Here is an 18,225-nt window from a genome sequence, read left to right on the forward strand (position 1 = left end):
TGTAGGCTACTCTAGTTATTAGTTAGGGGAAAGTGCACCTGGCCGCCTACTGGACGTCCTCCCGGGACCCGACGTCCAACTAAGTCGTTTTCCATTACCATATGCTATAACCACAACCAATCAACTAATATTGCCAATAAGGAGTTTTGCCCTGAAGGAACTTCTCCCAAGTGCGATAAAAGAAAAAAGAAAAAAAGGCTTTCTATCTCTCAAAAACAACGTTAATAGACGTAACTGACGTAGGCTATTACTTAAGGTGAAGGCAGGAACGGATTATCATGATCACACGGCCCTGGGCATTTGTGATCGTGTTGATTTGAATTGAAATGTCTGCTCTATCAATTCAAGTCTATGAGTCAGACCTGCCCCACGTGATGTTGTTATCTAAACATTCCTGAACATGCGGTTTGGCTGCTGATTTCACACACGAATTCATACATCTTAATTTAGTAGAATTTAGGGTCACATTGGGGGTCAGATGATCAGTAACATCCATGTCTCGATGTCCCACAAGGCTGGATTATTAAAACCAGTGTCCCAGACCCCCTGATGCCCCAAATGCTACAGACCTGCTGCCTTTTGATTGATTTTTGATTGTTAGTTCTGTTTTAATTCATCTTTTCTTTTTTTTTAGTGAGTGGAGCCTATGTTAAAACTTTCTAAGGACAGTATTTCAGTTTATAGTCTGTTTGTATGGTGCGTATTCCCAAAGAAAATTGTGTTTAATCTAAATGACCATAAACTGACTGACACTTGCATACTTATCGTAAATTTGGAGGCGACAGGGTACATGCACAATACACAGGGCCATAGATATGGGGTAAGGGAATCAATAATGGCCCAACAATAGACTACATGACAGGTTAATGTGGCCATGTTACCCACAGGAGAAGACATATATCAGCCAGCCATCAATCAGGCTACACGTGCTGAGATAATTACTCAGTTTATTAATTTGCTTATATATTGTTTACAACACACTGGGACATAGGAAAGCGTCCCAGGGCCGCAAAAACACAGAGAGGAATATTATTGACTATTATCATTATCACGCTGTAACTTAAATTGATCAGTTATTACATTAGGGAGATCACCATATGATCATCTAGCGTTCTTAAGTACAATCAAGAACACATTTAAACATAACTCTAATAAGTGGAATGTGTTTAGTGTGTGATGCCTGGTCTGTTTGCCTCGGATTTGGCTCCTGATAACATTGGTTAACCACAAGGTGGCAATGGTGTAAAATTGATCTTAATGTGGCATTAACGTACAGGATTGAAAAGTGACCAGACTAAGGTCGTTGTTCTCAAATGCATTTAATATTTCATAATGTGTCCCAAAAAAAAATACTCACAGTACTAACACTGTAAAAATAAATACAAGTTATGTTTTCTGATAAAAAAAAACGGTAGCCCTTTTTATTTGGAAACACACACACAGACAAACTGATGAGAACTCATGCTACACACAGTTGCTGCTACATATTTCTTTTTTTTTTTGTACAAGAAAGAAAAACGAACACATCCATCTGCCTGATTGAAGGGTCCAAAACTACATCTTGGAGAGATCATGAGCTTTTGCTCTCACATGCCAGTGAAAAACGACCACATTCACTCCACTCAGCTGCTCATTACAGTGTCAGAAAACCATGTACAGTAATACAAAAATGAAACACAATATCAAATTTTCACATCAGTGCAATTAAACCCTGACCTGTTGGCTCTACCAACAAAAGCATGCAAATCACTTACTCCATGAATCACTCGAATATACAATAGGTCTTACTTTCAGTGCAGCCGTGTTCACAAACTACCTACTGTAACTAGGCCTAATGAAATAAAAAAGCAACTGTTAATCTCACAACATTACCAATTAGATACTATTCAGATACTGATATGAAAGCTGTATTAAGGTTCCCTGTGATGCACTCATATGGTGTTTTGTGGAAGTCATCAAAGGGGCTGTACTCGAAATACTGAAAAACAACAACAGTGGGCTGGGATTGCCTCTTCACAGTTCTTACAGACCATTACTCAATACGGTAAAATACCTACATTTTTTCCCGGCCACGTGCACATGTACCACATGCACATGTGGCCGAACTGGCTACAAAATCAAAGAACACAGAAGCTCAGATTACAACAAACACAGAGGTAGTGTGACTTCATTCTCTTCTCAGGACACATTACTCCACTATATCGTTACATATCACATAGTTGTCTGCTGCTATAATTCTGAATCTCGAGGACAGCCACTTCAAAGCTGTAGTAGGTAGAATGCAAAAAAAAAAAGGCAAAATTGGAAGTAGAGTAAAACCTCTTCCAGCAGCTCTTCCTCTCCCCCTTTTTGTCGCACGGGCGATGCATGCGCTGAACAGCCAATAGGAATCTCTCTCTTCAATGACCTGTGATTGACTAAAGTCACCCGTGACGGCTAGATATTCTGAAGCCTGGAAACAGAGCCAAGAGAATGTGGAGAAGACTAGTTTTTTCTCATACCATCGAAATACAATATGCTGAAAGATTATCATGGAATTCTTGCCCAACAACGGCAAAAATGAAGTGCCTACCACAGCTTTAAGCTCTGCTTCTTTATTTCTGCAGGATATATGAGAACAAGTAGATTACGTCTACTTATGTATATATATATACAGTCATACAGTTGTTCCTGTGAGATTTTATTGCTTCTTCCTAATGATCAGTCTCTTATCTTGCTGTCTGTCCTTTGCTTGCCAGAATGTCAGCTTTCAAACCTGCCTCTCTGCATGCTCTCTTACTTTCTCTCTCTCTCTCTCACACACACACACACACACACACACACACACACACACACACACACACACACACACACACACACACACACACACACACACACACACACACATATATATATATATATAAACATCCACATGACAACAACCATACAGGTTCTTGTTTCAGGCTCTGCAGCCTCCTGCAGGTCCCCTGTTTCCTGGATTTAACTATTCATCAGAAACACACTGAATGAAAGGAGGGAGCAGATGAAAGACACACAATACATCATGATTAGGACTGCAGCATTGTCTGCTGCTAGACAACCTTAAAACCTCCTTTGCCTGAACAAAAATCTCATCACTGTAAGCCAAGGTTGAAACGGGAAAAAAGAAATGCAGGCTACTTTTCAGAATCTAAAATAAAAGATGATCTAATATCTACTTCAAGAAAATAAACCCAGAAGTAAAGCATTAGCTATTACTTTGCTCTGTGTTATTGTATCTTGTTGACTATTAACCCTCAAACAAATCCAAATGTATCAGATATGACCGTCTGCTCTTGACCTTACTGAATATGACAAATTCAAAAAGAAGGCTCCATGATATTGCTGCCTCTCCATTTTGAGTCTCACTAACATAGCTCCCACCCTGTCATGTCCAGCTACAGCCACAAGACAACCCTCAAAGAGACCTGCGCTTGGGTAATTTGGGAAGCAAAGCCTCAAATGAGTCAGTGTCTAGTTGATGAGAGAAAAAATAACTGTGCTATGCTAGTCATGTTGGTTATCACTTGCTCTTTCTCCTACCTCCTTCCTTGCATTAACACATTTGGCTTTTGGATCTGACTAGGAAGTGGTCGGATGGTCACGTGTGAAATTTGAGTGTCTTTTACAGCGCAAGACTAATAAACCTATCATCTCAGTAAAGCAGCAGGCCACAGGGTATTTTTCCAGCCATTTAGATCAGAAGTCCTTTTTTCTCCACTGCCGCTCCACTCCTGAGGTGAGAGGGTGGCGGGAGCTCTCTGGGTCACATGATGTTGCAGCGATTCCTCTGTAGCGCCCCCTGCAGACGGATGGATGTGTGGTTCTGGCGCATGCCTCGTGCCACGGCGATGCCCAGCAGCTCTTTGAAGAGCAGGATTATGTGCCAGTTAAACTTGGCAGAGCACTCCACATAACCACACTTCCAGGTCTTCTTGACCAGGACTGACACCGCCCTGCGAGGCATGAAGCGCTGCCGCTGCAGATCTCTCTTGTTGCCCACCACCAGGATCGGCACCTCGCTACTGCTGCCTTCCCTGCAGGATAATGGGAGAGGTAAAAAAATAAAGAAAAATAAAATGGGATAATTTCTAAAAGTACAGTTGCTATTTTGGTATATGTCACAGGGTTGGCTGGGTCTTTGTGCAGTTTTTCCCTTCCTTCTGAGGTGTGCGGGGGCGGACTGGAGGATTAGAGCTCACAGGCTCAGGGGGCCTCCCACCACACTCTGCAGCAACTGGTTTACAGCATTATGTTAAGTGCGAAAATGTATGTATACATTTGTGACTCTAGATTTGTATATGTATCCTAATTTATAGTCCTACACCGTTATTGAAAAACAACATCTAGATGGACATCATCAAGTCCAACCATTTACAGTAGCCCCTGACTGGTGGTGGTTTGGGAATCCAATCTTATGCTCTGCTTGAAAAAGAGACCAGGGCATTGTAAAAAGGAGTAACTAGAGGAAATCCTGGATTAGATTGTAGAGCAACTACGATAAAGGAAGGAAAGCTGATTATATAAAATGGATTTCTTACAATGAGATTAATTTTGGCTTTGGAGACTTTCTGTTTGGTTGGGTGCCAAAAACAGTGGGGCTGGGAGCATTAATTATTGCTTTTAGACTGAAAAATAATATAAAAACTACAGTAGGTCAAGTTGAATTCAGAGAGGACTATTGAAACTGGTAAATTATGAAACTTGAAGGAGCAGTGATGTACTGTATGTATGAAAGCACACTGAAGTGTGACTGTTAATGCCGCTCAACAATGTATCTCTTCTTAGTCTGAACAAATGTTTCATTTCGTTACATCATGCCTCATCTTCTGACAAAACCTTGCATGTTTATGCATATTTATACGTCTGCCTTCACAGATGAACAGATAACTCGACAGAGAGGAAAGACACAGAGAGAAAATGTACAGTACAGTTTTGAAGCCCCTGAGGCAAAGTTCTTAAAGCGCCCACATTATGCTCATCATCAGGCTCATAATTGTATTTAGAGGTTGTACCAGAATAGGTTTACAGGGTTTCATTTTCAAAAGCACCATATTTTTGTTGTGCTGCACATTGCTCCAGCTCCTCTTGTTACCCTGTGTGTTGTGCTCTCTGATTTAGCTACAGAGTGAGACATCTTACTTCTATTCAATCTTTGTTGGGAGTTGCACATGTGCAATACCTAGGTAAGGACAACCAGCCAGTCAGAAACAGAGGGCGTGCCACGCTAGCAGCTAGGCTAGCATTATAATGTGTATTATAAAATTACACACGTTTGTCATTGAAGTAAAAGCTGGACTACAACAGAGATGTTTGGAGCAGTGTTTTCTGTTGGAGATGGTAAATTCCTTTTGGGGTGGACTTTGGGCTTTTTCACTTTGTAAACCTATAACATGCACAAAAAAAGATATATGAACACAAACGTGGCGTGGGAGTAGAGCATTGATGAAGCATGTATTTAGTATAGGCCTATTCAAACATGAGTTATGTGTGAAGAAGCAACCAGAGGTGGCTCGACGTGGTTTGACATTACTTAACAGCAGTTTCTTCTAATAAGCAACAAATCACAGTGAAAGACAATGCCTGGTATTTTCTTTCTAATTAGAGTTTAATTTGGTGATTATAACATATTTTGGGTTTAGCATGACAATATATGCAGTTTCTAATTACGGTACAATTTAGGTAAATGGTGTCTAATTAGGGTATAACTATTCATTTTCTGTCTAGTTAAGGACACATTATTTCTAGTTTGGTTTAATTTGATACAAAGTACGTCTTATTACGTCATATTAATGCACTTTAAAATAAAGTGAGACTAACATAGCTCCTCGTTTATCGGCTCAAGTATTTTAGAAGGACGAGATATACTGTATGTGTGTGAGTGTGTGTGTGCATCTGTGTATGTAATTTGGGGGAACTCAGAAACGATAGACCGAACACTGTCGTGGTCTTCACTGAGCTGAAGGCAGGCTTTATGCTATTGAACAGAAAGAATTAAAAAATGATGGTCTGGTTTTTAACTGATTTTGTCAGCAGAACTTTATTTCAAGAATATTTCTTTACAGTACAGTTAAAAAAACAGCTATCTACAGAACAGCCAGCGTGTGCTGTAACAACCTTCATCATTTATAAATTCAGTTTAGTCCCTTCTCTGCTCTTTCCTGTCCGTCGGCAGTCTGACCTTAGAGCTTTGTCCTATCATTACAGATTTCTCCTGTTTTCCATTCAGTCTTCCCTCCCCGGCTGCTGGTGATAATGGTTTTCTGTAAAGGGTCATGAACATTCATGACAACACATTTGCAGCCCCAGAAAGTTCGGGATGACCTGTGTATGGGCATTTTGGTCATGTACAACATAGCAGCACAAATGAGGCCATTCACTGTACTCTATTATGCAAATATATGCAGGCATGCCAACGGCGAGGATGACATATAGAGCAGGGGATGCTGTTTAATTGGTCTATTTTCCCCACTAGTGTTGGGTTCTTTTTGACTCTTTTGAGACCTTGATTGTTTCTCCCTCTAGTAAGTCTTTTTCTGTTTTCCTGCTGTGTTCTGTCCAATAAAACCAGAAACATCCCCAAAAAAATCTTTTACTCACTAGTGACATCTCAGTTGGCTCTTATGCATCAGTGCAAGAATCAAATGTCATTACTGAAATGTCAGGATGCAGGGAGGAGTGTGCTGAATTAAAATATATCACCACCACAAGCAGCCTATCTATCACTGTCACAAACGTGCAATTGAACGACTGTGTGGAAGGGCTGTGAAATTGCATGCTGTTTCCAGACGGATGACAAGGTGATGCCATCAGAAATCACCAGTGAATGCTAAGAAGCTGTATGTCAGTTGTTGCATGTTTAGTAACGGCCTGGCCAGCTGAGAGTGTGTGCTGTTGACCATACCTGTGCTCCACAATCTGCTGTCTGATCATCTTGACGTATTCAAAGCTCTCCACGCAGCAGATGTCGTACACCAGGATGTAGGCGTTGGCATTGCGCACACCTCTGCAGCGCAAATCCAGCCACTCCTACAGGACAGGCAAAAAAAACAAAAAAACATACATTTACAAAAAAAGATACACAGTAGAGAATTTTTAGCCATGTCCTAAAATATCCCAACAACTACTGGATGTATTGCTATATTAGGTACAAATATCCATGGTGTCCAGAAGATTAATCCTACTGACATTGGTGAACCCCTGACTTTTCATCCAGGCTACCATGAGATTGGAATTTCTGGTTGAGTGAAGGTCTTGACAAGTATATATGTTGGATAGATTGTTGGAATTTTGGTCCACAAATTCCTGTCCCTGTCGGGATGAATTTTAATAACGTTGCTGATCCTGTGACTTTTCATCTACTGTAGTGTCACCATTGGGTCATAGATGTAATTTTGTCCAAAACTGCAAGACATTCCCATTAAAGGGGCTGTACACAATTTTCAGATAAAAAACATGGTCTGGATTGCCTCAACACGGCTCTTACACTTGTCAAACAACCGGCGTTAACGTGCCGGCGCCTGCGGATCGGCTATAACAACAAAGAACAGAAGCTCAGATTACAACAACACACAGAGAGAATGTGACTCTCTGCTCAGGATGCCATTACTCCACTAAATCTTTACATGGAACATACGTGTTTACTGCTATTTAATGTTCTGAGTGTCGAGCACAGCTCCTTTAACCTAAGCTGATTGCAGCTGCTTTGGTTAATTTGACACAATGAGAGAGTCAATGTGAGCATGTCAACATGGTGATGTTACTATTTAGCTCAAAGCACTGCTGTGCCTAATTACAGGCTCAAAGATCCGCCAGCATATAATGGACCGACTTATTGAATCCAAAAACAGTAGAGAGCTAACTAGCAGAAAAGAATGTGGCATTGTGTAATTACTCTAAGAAACCTTGGCTCAAAGTCCTAGTTTGCCTGCCTCTGCTGCTTAGCCTCTGTGATAAAGGGCAGTGAGTCAATGTAGTTGTAGTTGCATCACTCTGGGAGTCACATGTTCAAGGACAGACTCTGTGGCTTGTAAGAGATAAGCTAACACTTCTGTCAGGACAACGAAAATTAACAGCTACCACTGTGCAACGTTTGTTGCTGCTTTGAGCAACATTTGTTTGATGGTAATGAGTTTCAAACCGTTAATAAAGCACGTGGCACAAGTGGGTACATTTGCACCTTACTGGGGGACGGTTGCTTCAATAGAAACACAGTGACCCATTCTTCTGCTCATGCTGTGTCTCCCAGAGCTCTCACCAACCCTCTGCCACCCTCACCGCCTCCAACTGCATGCAACAAATTAATCAGCATTTGATCTGATAAAAGAGGGGGAGGAAAATAAAGAAACTTCAGGGGGTGGGAGAAAAGATCTGCTGAGGGAAAACTAACACAGCCCTGAGAAAATGTTGAAAAGATGAAAAAAGCCGTTGTGGATGGAGGGATGAGCAGACAGGGTGTGTAACCTTGCGTGTGTGCATGCACACTGCTAATGAAGGGCCAGGAGACTGAGAGGGTGCAGTTTAACTTGATTGTATTCTATTCACTTCAATTCAATTCAAGGTATACAGGCAAATAGGGGATACTTTATTCTGTGCAAACAATAATGTATGACTGTATCAATACTGAGGTTGGACATAATAGTGTCATTATTTCAATAATTTCATCACGGAGGATCTAAAAGGAGTAGTTTGAAATGTGATATTGTCCTTATTGTGAAGTTGCCAGGCAACCAGCAGAGACTTCAGGAACTCACTCATCTAATTCTCGGCAAGAAAACAGAAAAGTGTTTTCTCCAAGATGTTGATCAGTTCCTTTAACCTTGAAACAGTTAAATCCCCAGCATTTATCAGTTATAAGATGTGTATACATGTTGAGCATATTTAGCATATTTGGAAAAGATTGAATGATTTCACTGTACAAAATACCTTTCCATCACACACTTTAGACTCAAATATAATACTGTGTATGACCACTGCTGAAGAATGTTATTTTTCCACATGTTGTCATGATTTTCAAAGGTGCCCTGCTTGACGTGGTAGATCGTTTGGCTTTGTGTTGTTTGTTCGATGCGCCTGCACCTCGGGCACAGACGATTTGGCCTTTTCGGAGCTCTGTGAAACTCAGATATCAAAGTGTTGATTATCAGACCTCTTTTCCTTTTGTTTCCTCTAATCAGCATCAAGCTAATTTGACCCTCTTCTGTAGCAGTGTTGGAAGTGGATGTGATTTTCCATGGTGTTTTTTTCTACTTCCTGCAGCTTGCACAGCTTGAAATAAGAATGTGAGACATCTATTTACACTGCTCTCAAGGATGGAGAAATTGGCTTTTGCACGGGTAGTCTGTACAAAAAAGATGAACTACTAATTTATGACGGGAGGCTAAGGGAGCAGGCAAAAATCAGTGTAACTTCTAATGTTGATAATGCTAAGACATCTGTCAGCGAGGAAAGATCTGCCTCCGTTTAGTTTTGATGAGGACGGTTGTGTGTTTAGGTGAGTGTGAGAAAGAAACAGCATCACACATCAGCTGGGAGATAATGAGGCCATACACGCATGGATACAAACATGTGGCACGATCATCACTGCCATCCAAAATTAAAAGAGAAGACAGAGGAAGAGAGAAAGTGATGGTGTTGTGAAAACTAGTATAAATGGGATTGTTTTTTCTCTCCAAGTGGGAAACATGTCACAGAAGGTGTGACTTCTATTGTTTTTTCTTCTTGATGCATTTACTGTTGAGTGTCCAATACAATTTAAAGTCACGACAAGCACCTCAGAAAATATTCACCTGTTTTTGCCATACAAACAAGAAAAATTGGCTGTTATGACAAAGCATAACATCACAGCTCACCCTATTCTCATGACTGAGGCAATGATGACATCAGAGGCACGCAATGGCTTCAGTTGCAGCCTCATATCCATCTGACGCTAAAAATAGCAGCTTGTGTTTTCATCTCATATCTCTTTGTCATTCAAGTCCTGTGTTTAAATATGGAGGTGGGAGTAGAAATAGCAACACTACTTTTCCAAATCCAAACAAGAGGCAAAGTAAAGAAATAAAGAGCTCGGAGGACAAGACAGTGCAGCAACATGCGGCTGATAATCTGTCAAATGAATTTAAAATGCACGTGTGGGCATGTTTATTTATGTGTGCTTGCAGGATGTGAGAGTGTGCTTGTGGGAGCGTAAATGTGAAGTGTGGTGCCACTGTCTGCACCCTCAAGTCGGTCTTTCAGAAAGCAGTGCACACAAAAAAAGAGCATCTCATCCTTCACTCCTCAACAGCCAAACAGATCATGTTTCCTTGACAACTGCAGGCCTTGGCCAGTTTTTAGCAGGCTATGGTAAAGCTGTCACGTCTCCTGTGGAGGCAGCTTAACCGTTATGAGTGGTTGTGATGGATCAATACTCAAGCACGGGAGGGAGGCCGGTGTAACCTACTGGGGGAAGGGTACTGAGCAATTAGAGATATGTCACACACAAGCCACCGTGGCAGATTTGCAATTAATATGTACCACATCCCCTGGAGATGAAACTCCCATTACTCACCGGTGACCTATGCCAGGCTACCATTAAAATCTATAAATTCTATTGTTTACTGGCTCTTGGCTGGTTTCTTGCACTCAAACGCAGAATCATAATCCCAGTGCAGCTAATCTTTGGAAAAAAAGTCGTGAATTGTTGATTTTTAAACCGGAGCTAGGACTGTACACAAGTTCAAGACAGCTTTAAAAGAATAGATCAACATTGTCACAAATAGGCTAATTTGCTTCCTAGATTGAGGAGAGTTTGATTAGAAGATTAATACCACTTTCATTTGTGGAAGGTGAATGTGAGTCGGTTAGCTTAGCTTAGCATAAAGACTGGAAACAGTTTGCTGGATTCTTTCCGAAGAAAACATCAACCTACAGCTCACTAACTTGCATAATATGTCTCATTTGTTTATTCCATACAAAAAAACAAAGAGAAGAAATCAAAATTTGTGGTTTTACAGAAGATTATGTGCAGGACTATTTCTTGTAGCAGTAATGGGAGTTTTCAAGTTTTGGCAGAGTGCATTGGACTTCTGAAGAGACTTACTACTAGACAGCTAGATATTAAGATAAGTACTTACTTTATTAGACTTCTCTGCCTACTCTCATTGGATCTGCGGCCTTAAGGTTAAATTGGATGGCTGAAAGCCTACACATCTTCTGCTGGATAAAAACACATCTCTTCCAACTACACATCTGAAAATAAGCTGCATGATATTGAAGCTGCACTTTCACATGGCTCTATGTAGTTTTGCTTATTTAAAGCTAATGTATGCCTACTTGCGCTCACTACTTATGACATGTAATAATGTAATAACAATATTAATCGTACGGGGTTAAACAAACAAGATAGCATATTAATTCAGCCTGTTCTCATGAACCATACGTTTGAAAAGCTATGAAAAGATAAGCACTGTAATTCACATGATTTCCATGTATTTTTTTGCTGCTGTATAAAACAGCTGCTTGCTGGGTGGGCGGGCGTTAACACACGGGACTTTTAAGCCAGGGAGCAGAGTTTGCTTCCAGGTCAAAATAAAAGATATGCGTGTTTCTTGGGAGTGTTTTAATACAAACCACAGTCTTTTTCCTAAACTTAACCAGTCGTTTTGGTGCCTAAACTTAACTTTTGTCGCCACATCAAAAGTAGGCAGCAGCTCGCAGCGCTCTGTACCCGGCTCACATTCACCTATTCTGGGTAACTGAACCACCAACTACCGCTGAGCTGACGGACCACCATGCAAGCACCGAAGCCAGTGTCGCAGAGCTCTGTAGCGGCTAAACACATCTCCTAACTGCCGCTGATATAACAAGTTGTGACGGAGGTCTAATCATTTTGCTTACAGTAAGTTTTTTAATATGTATATAGTTTAATTTTACAAGACCACCAAGACGTTCAATGTATGTAAGCCAAAACTTTAACACACAAACACTAAAATAGCTGTACACCTTAAACAGGCTTCACACATATTCCTTCTGCGTCTGCAAGAGTCAAAATGACACGTGTGACATGAAAAGCAATAATTTCTACCTTGTTTTCACAGACAGTATTGATGGAGCTAACTGAGATAAAAATATTTCCAGAGAAAGAGCAGGAAAGGAAGAGGGAGCATTTTGTGTGGGAGGAAGTCATGGAGACACATTGTGGCTTAACAAAAAAGAAAGGACAAAAAAAGAACAAGAAAACTCATTGCTGAATCCGCGGTCAGGGTTAAATCCATCTGTCATTGTATTCTTTTGACACCGTGACAGATGCTCTCGAAATGCAACGCTATCAGCAAAACGGACAGACATACCGCGAAGCAAACAAATAATTACACTATCACAGGCTAACGGTGAAATAATGAACTCTCGCCTGTCTCCAGCATTGGAAGGATAAAAACGTCTGTCTACGTTGTAATAATGGGGTCACAAGAAGCCTGTCTGCCTGAACATCGCTGCTCTACTTTCAAATGTAATCCGAACTGATGCGAAATTGCCACGCTGCACAGACATGGAGGCATTCTGACTCACTCCATTCTGCAGCATATTCATCACAAATTTCAGAGGACACTGTAAAACCTCATTTGGAACCTTTACTTCGACCGTGTCCATTAAACTCTGAGCAACCTTTCTAATTGACTGCCGCGAATTCCTACTGTCTCCTCTGTTGTTGTTTTCGTTCCCAGCAGCGTTTCAGCAGAGAACTGTGCTTTAATTTAATCTGCTGTGTACTGCAACTCCATTTCAATCAGCTTTCTTTGAGCTGTCCTCTGCCCCCGACGCAGGTTACGTTTCTCCAACCACGGGGTAAATATAGAGCAGGGCGGTGAGTAAAAAAAAGAAAAAGTCCCATGTCTCATCACCGCTCCCGCTGTGTGAATAGAGGACGTCACCAGGCGGAGCAAGCGTCTTTAGAAAAAGCAGGACATGACAGGAGAAGAGAGGAAGAAGTACAGCAGGTCACGCGGGGTCGTTTCTCAGCAAATGAGTAACTATAAATCGGTCTGATAGAAATGTTGTGGCGGCACTCAGCTAATGTTTTTTCTGCCTGTACAGTACACCTTCCACAAAGGGCCTCTGAAATGAGCATACAATGTCCACACAACATGACATGGAATGATGAATGCTGTGTGACTCAAACTTTGAGACTCCCACACAAACTCATGAGACTCATTTCTGCTTTCTTTCCACCTCCCAACTTGTTCACCACTGAGGGTTAAGCACCATTTAACAGAAGAAATTCAATCAGAATGTCTTTACAAAGGGGCTCTGTGAGCAGGAAATAACGAAGCACCCTGCAGACCTCTTAAAACTCCCTGACAAACCATTACAGCTAATAGAAGGGCTGCATGTCATTCTGCAGCAGCCTGACAGGGTGAAGGCTCCGGCCTCTCAGCCTGCCTGTCAGCTGTTTTCTGTGTTAGCTCCAGGCTTTCTGAGCGCACAGCAAACCAACACTTTGTCAGGCCTCTCCTTCAAGCTGCTGTATTTTTTTGTCTTCTCCCTGGCCTGATCTCATTTTCTCAGCGGCACAGCGTCTATTGTAGATAATAACAGCTGTTCTTGGTAGGTGACACAGAAGGGGAGAAAGCAGCAGCAGCAGAGTCAGGTGTGGTAACCTTGGATAGTTCTCTCTTGTAAGCATCCCAGCCTGTTTTGGGGGTGGTTTTTTAAGTCTTAGAACAACACTCACGTGCACACATGTACATTGAAACCGGTTCCGCCTGCTGAAAATGTTCCTCCTTCAGTGATTTCAACGTAAGTGGTAGGGTATGAGTTCAGATGGAGCTCAGGTCAAAATCAAGTGGATACATAAAGTTACAGGAGCTAATTCCCTCTTTTTGTTTCCACAGTGCTTCATTGCTGAACTGCAGTGCATGGAGATTTTGGACTAAAAGAATGTCATTTTTGAAGATGCCCACTTAATAAGTCTAAGTCACAAACACTGTTGAGTCCTCATAATGGCTTTGCCGGACCTTTAAAATAACTGTTTGCACAGAACGAGGACAGAGGGTTTGTCCCCCATCAAGGCCAATATGGACAAGTGAAAGAATTAGAGTGTCCAATAATGCTTTTTAAGATAAGATAACATAAGAGACTGTATTGTCATCCATCTGTACACGGTGCAGTTCAGTACAAAGAGGAATGAAATTGTGTTCCTCTTGGTCCCCAAAAAGAATGAATGATGCAACATTCAGTGTGATCAAAGCAAACATTCAATTTTAATTTGAGTATTGTTTTAAGACAGACTTGAACAAATGGGAAGCTATACTGTGAAGCTAAACTTCCAGAGACAAACGCTAGAGATTTCCTTAACAGCCCCAAGCCTTGGCGATGAAGAGGACCAGAAGTGACTACAAACCTCGGGCATTTGGATCTAGACTTTTTGCTCTGATCCGGCAATCATGTTTCTCCAACTAATTAGGTTTGGCATATGACCTGAACCACGAATAAAAGGGCAGCCTGTTCTATTTTTAAATTCGGTGTTTAACCAGGTGCTGTTGTGAGCCAGATACAACCAGACAACCACCACCACCAGCATTATACTGCATTCCTTTCTTATGAGGGGGTTGAGAGGGGGGGTGGAGAGAGGGAGAGGGAGAGTTAGTTTACAACCTCAAAGTGAAGCTCTCCAATGCTAAGTCAATCGGGTCTCCATAGCAACTGGTAGACTAAGGACATCTGATAGTGATAGAGGAATAAATAAATTGGTGTTTTTCTTTTTGAGGAACGCCATTGGCTGTGAACAGACGGGGTGGGGGGGGGGGGGGGGGGGGGGAAGTAATATGTAACACAGTTTCAGGGAATCTAAGGATGGATCAGCAAAGCTTGTATAAACCCTTCTCTGGTAAAGTTGCATCTAAGTCCCCAAACAGAGACATTATACCTGACTGGAGCTGGATGGAAAGGAGGAGATTGGCGGGACGTCCAAGATCTTCAGGTCATACATGTTCCCGTTGAGGATGACGGAGGGTCTGTACACATATCTGGTCCTGGTCGGTGTGTACACCTCCGAGAAATCGTTATAGATGAACTGGCGGATTATAGAAGTTTTCCCCACTCCGGGAGCACCGATGACTGCGATACTCAGCGTCTCCACCATTCCTGGAGCACAAGTTCAGCACCATGGACAGCGACGAGAACAGCAGATGTGACCGTCCAGAAACACAGTTGGCCGCCGCTGTTTTGATGCTGCTCTGATGGAATTTAATCCACCGCTGCACCCACCCCCTTTTTTTTTTGTTAACCAGCAGCCTCTAAATCACATTAACTGGGTGCAATTAAACGAATCGGTGGCCGAATATGCCCCCCAGCAGTCGAGCCGAGTGAAGAAACTTTATCTCCGGGCTGAGTGAGAAAAGAAAAAAGCCATGCAGCCTGAAGGTTGTCAAAAACAAAGCTCAACCATGATTATGCAGATCGTCGCCTCTTCAATCCAACACAGAGAATAAACCTCTTGGTATTTTAGGGGACATCCCCAGGCGACCTCTTCCCTCGTGAGGAAGCGTAAAAGTCATTCCTTGTTGTTCCCGCACGGGCAGAGCATAATCTCCTGCAGGCTGGACTCTGACCTTGCCCAAAACGCACAGGAGCCCTTGCGGTCTTCATTGATTGTCTCCTCTGCACCTCTCACTCATTTCACCGATGCACCACCGCGCGCTTCTCTATCACAGGGGAGGACGGGCGCACAGCCGCCAGCCTAAACGCTTCCCACGTGTTCTGAAATTGCACACAACGCCATAATCGTGTTGTTTTGTCGATGACAGGATGATGGATTCACATCTGCGTGATTCAAAAGAGAAAATGCAATCCACACAGCGTGCACACGAACGTTTTCTGTAAAGGCATCTGGAGCCTATTTACGAGCACCGTGTGTGTGTGTGTGTGTGTGTGTGTGTGTGTGTGTGTGTGTGTGTGGTGTGTGTGTGTGTGTGTGTGTGTGTGTGTGTCGCTGTAGAGACAGGAGCTGGTGAAGACCGCTTTCTCTCTCCCGCTCTTCCATCCCTTGCAATATCCCCTGCCCAGCTCATCCGATAGAATCATGGTGTGCGCAAGGCGTGTGGAAGATTTGAGCTCCCATACGCTGCAAATAAATGGCAAAGGAATAATCCATACATCATGTCAGTGTGAGGGTTATGGGGGAGCGACGTAAGACTGGACATTATATCTCTTGGGGACACGAGTCATAATTTGATAGGGTCTTTGGGCAGGGCAGGGGCGATGTGTCCCATCAATCACGGTCACACACCGATCCACTACGTGACAAGTCTGAGGAATACACATCATGGCCCCTCAGAATAACTGGAGATAAGGTTGTGATTCGGCTAATGGCTGTTCTATGCGGCACTTTCTAATAAAACACCGTCCATACAGCGTTTACTATACTTGGGAGTCCAGGTTGGTGTTCATCCAGACTGGAATGCTAACCAGGCAAAGCGGGAGCCCCTCAACCCTCAGGGGCCCCAAAGCCCACAGAGTCAATAAGTCAATTGCAGTGACGTCTTACTAATTTGTACCACTAAAAACACAATACAAACTGATGCACATAGGGCCTTAAGAGTCCCTGTCCTCTAGAGGTACTTTGTTTTGTCAAAACAGTTTTAATGCTTTCATTATTTCCAGTGGGAACACTTTGGTTTCTGAGGCTACAGCAAATGGATTGGGGGAGGAGGGGGGGGGGGACCAGAAGAGGGCCAGTGCCTAAATGGGGCCTATAGTTCTTTTGATTTCCCCACAAACTGTTAATCTAAACCGGGAGTCTATTTCTTTGTTTTTGGTAATAATAATGTTACAAATGTTGGTATTTCATTAAAAAAAAAACATGTTTTCCTTGCTACAATGCAATAAATCTGCAGTAGTAGCCTAAATGTTTAATACGTTATTAATAAACAGATTTTGGACTGGATTCTCTGCAGCTCTTTTCCAAGTCAATTGGACCGCTCCCCTCCGTGATGGACTCAAGATTTTAAAAAACCACAACTGTCCGGCTGCAGGAGGATAAACACAAGCCAAGTAAAGGTTTCACATCCTGCAGCCCAAAAGTTGTTCTCATTAAAGGCTCAGAAATTGAATCAATTAATCAACTGATTTCTTATGTTGTCATACCAAGTTGAAGTATGACATGAATTTATGAGTTTCTTCTCAGACATGCGCAAATCTGGACAAATCTGGATAAAAACACTGTTCGTATGTTCCTTCATGCGTTGGTTGTGTAGATCATGTATATTTGTTTTCAAAATTCAGTCAAAAAATGTATCTAAAATGAACTGGGTTCTGTACACTCAGGGTCACAGAAAACATTAAGGACACTGAAGACATGTCCTCTAACATGGTAACAATTTCGGGGTTTAACAACCTGGTTGCAGTAGAAGAACTTGGATGATTCCAGTGTTTTTTAGACTTATCAAGTTTAAGTTTGGTAACACATTCAGCCTTTATATACACTATACTAACATTTTATAACAACAAATAACACACTACAATGTAGTTGTAAGCAGTTATCATGGCATTTTAAAGGTTTATTAGTGTAAATATGTATTCTCCTATGAAGACACGTTTTATGTGTGTTGCTATCTTGTTGTCTCTCACTACATTTATCTGCCAGCTATAGTTCCTGGTTACCTCTAAAATTAAGGTTTTACATACAAATACATGCTCAGTTTATAAAGTCTGATGCATTAAAAGATCAATTATTATAAACTACCCAACAGTTTAAAAAGTAGCAGCTAAATTTTGACCATGCACGACATAACAATAATCCAATCAAATAACACTGACAGGGGTCTTTCTGACGTCTAATGAGGGCTTTTATTTTTTATACTGTAAGTACACTGCTGCAAATACTTCTATATAAGTACTTTTGAATGCAAGACTTACTTGTAGAGAAGCAACTTTAACCATGAAATATTTCTACTTTTACTAATTTAAGTAAAAGATCTGATACTTCTTCCACCACTGGTTATGAACCATTTATTAAATGTATACTTCTTAGAAATGCTACATAAGGGTGGGGAGGTGTAAAGTGTTCCTGTAAAATTTGATTCCTACGTTGAGGAAATAATCTGTACATATAACTAAATAAAACAATACTTACTTTCTTGGAATTAACATAGTTAGTGTTTTGGAAGTTGATAATCGTTCCTTTATAAGGAACTTTACCCAAAGTAGAGTGCAGTGGCGCCCCCTATTGTA

At 41.7% G+C, this 18,225-nt stretch overlaps 2 protein-coding genes across 2 annotated transcripts in view; both read right to left on the reverse strand.

Moving 5' to 3' along the window:
- The window catches only part of osbp2b (oxysterol binding protein 2b), a 61,229-nt gene extending 60,949 nt beyond the window's left edge, over positions 1-280 (reverse strand). Inside the window, exon 1 of the mRNA XM_032515862.1 lies at positions 252-280. Within this exon, the coding sequence (XP_032371753.1) occupies positions 252-280 (29 nt within the window). The remainder of the gene's footprint in view (positions 1-251) is intronic.
- Positions 281-2,845: 2,565 nt separating this feature from the next.
- On the reverse strand, positions 2,846-15,965 carry rasl10a (RAS-like, family 10, member A). Its single transcript, XM_032515872.1, has 3 exons — positions 14,921-15,965; positions 6,923-7,047; positions 2,846-4,055 (listed from the first exon to the last, which is right to left on the reverse strand). The coding sequence occupies exons 1-3, from the start codon at positions 15,134-15,136 to the stop codon at positions 3,785-3,787; spliced, it is 612 nt and encodes a 203-aa protein (XP_032371763.1). The 5' UTR covers positions 15,137-15,965; the 3' UTR covers positions 2,846-3,784.
- Positions 15,966-18,225: the final 2,260 nt, after the last annotated feature.

Source organism: Etheostoma spectabile, chromosome 5 (genome assembly GCF_008692095.1).
Source record: "Etheostoma spectabile isolate EspeVRDwgs_2016 chromosome 5, UIUC_Espe_1.0, whole genome shotgun sequence".
Classification (NCBI taxonomy): domain Eukaryota; kingdom Metazoa; phylum Chordata; class Actinopteri; order Perciformes; family Percidae; genus Etheostoma; species Etheostoma spectabile.

Excerpts from the sequence above, each read along its gene's own strand:
- rasl10a (XM_032515872.1), bottom strand. The coding sequence starts at position 15,136 with ATGGTGGAGACGCTGAGTATCGCAGTCATCGGTGCTCCCGGAGTGGGG. Across the intron at positions 7,048-14,920 it reads TTCCATCCAGCTCCAGTCAG|GAGTGGCTGGATTTGCGCTG; the intron begins GTATAATGTCTC and ends CCTGTCCTGTAG. Across the intron at positions 4,056-6,922 it reads CAGCAGATTGTGGAGCACAG|GGAAGGCAGCAGTAGCGAGG; the intron begins GTATGGTCAACA and ends ATTATCCTGCAG.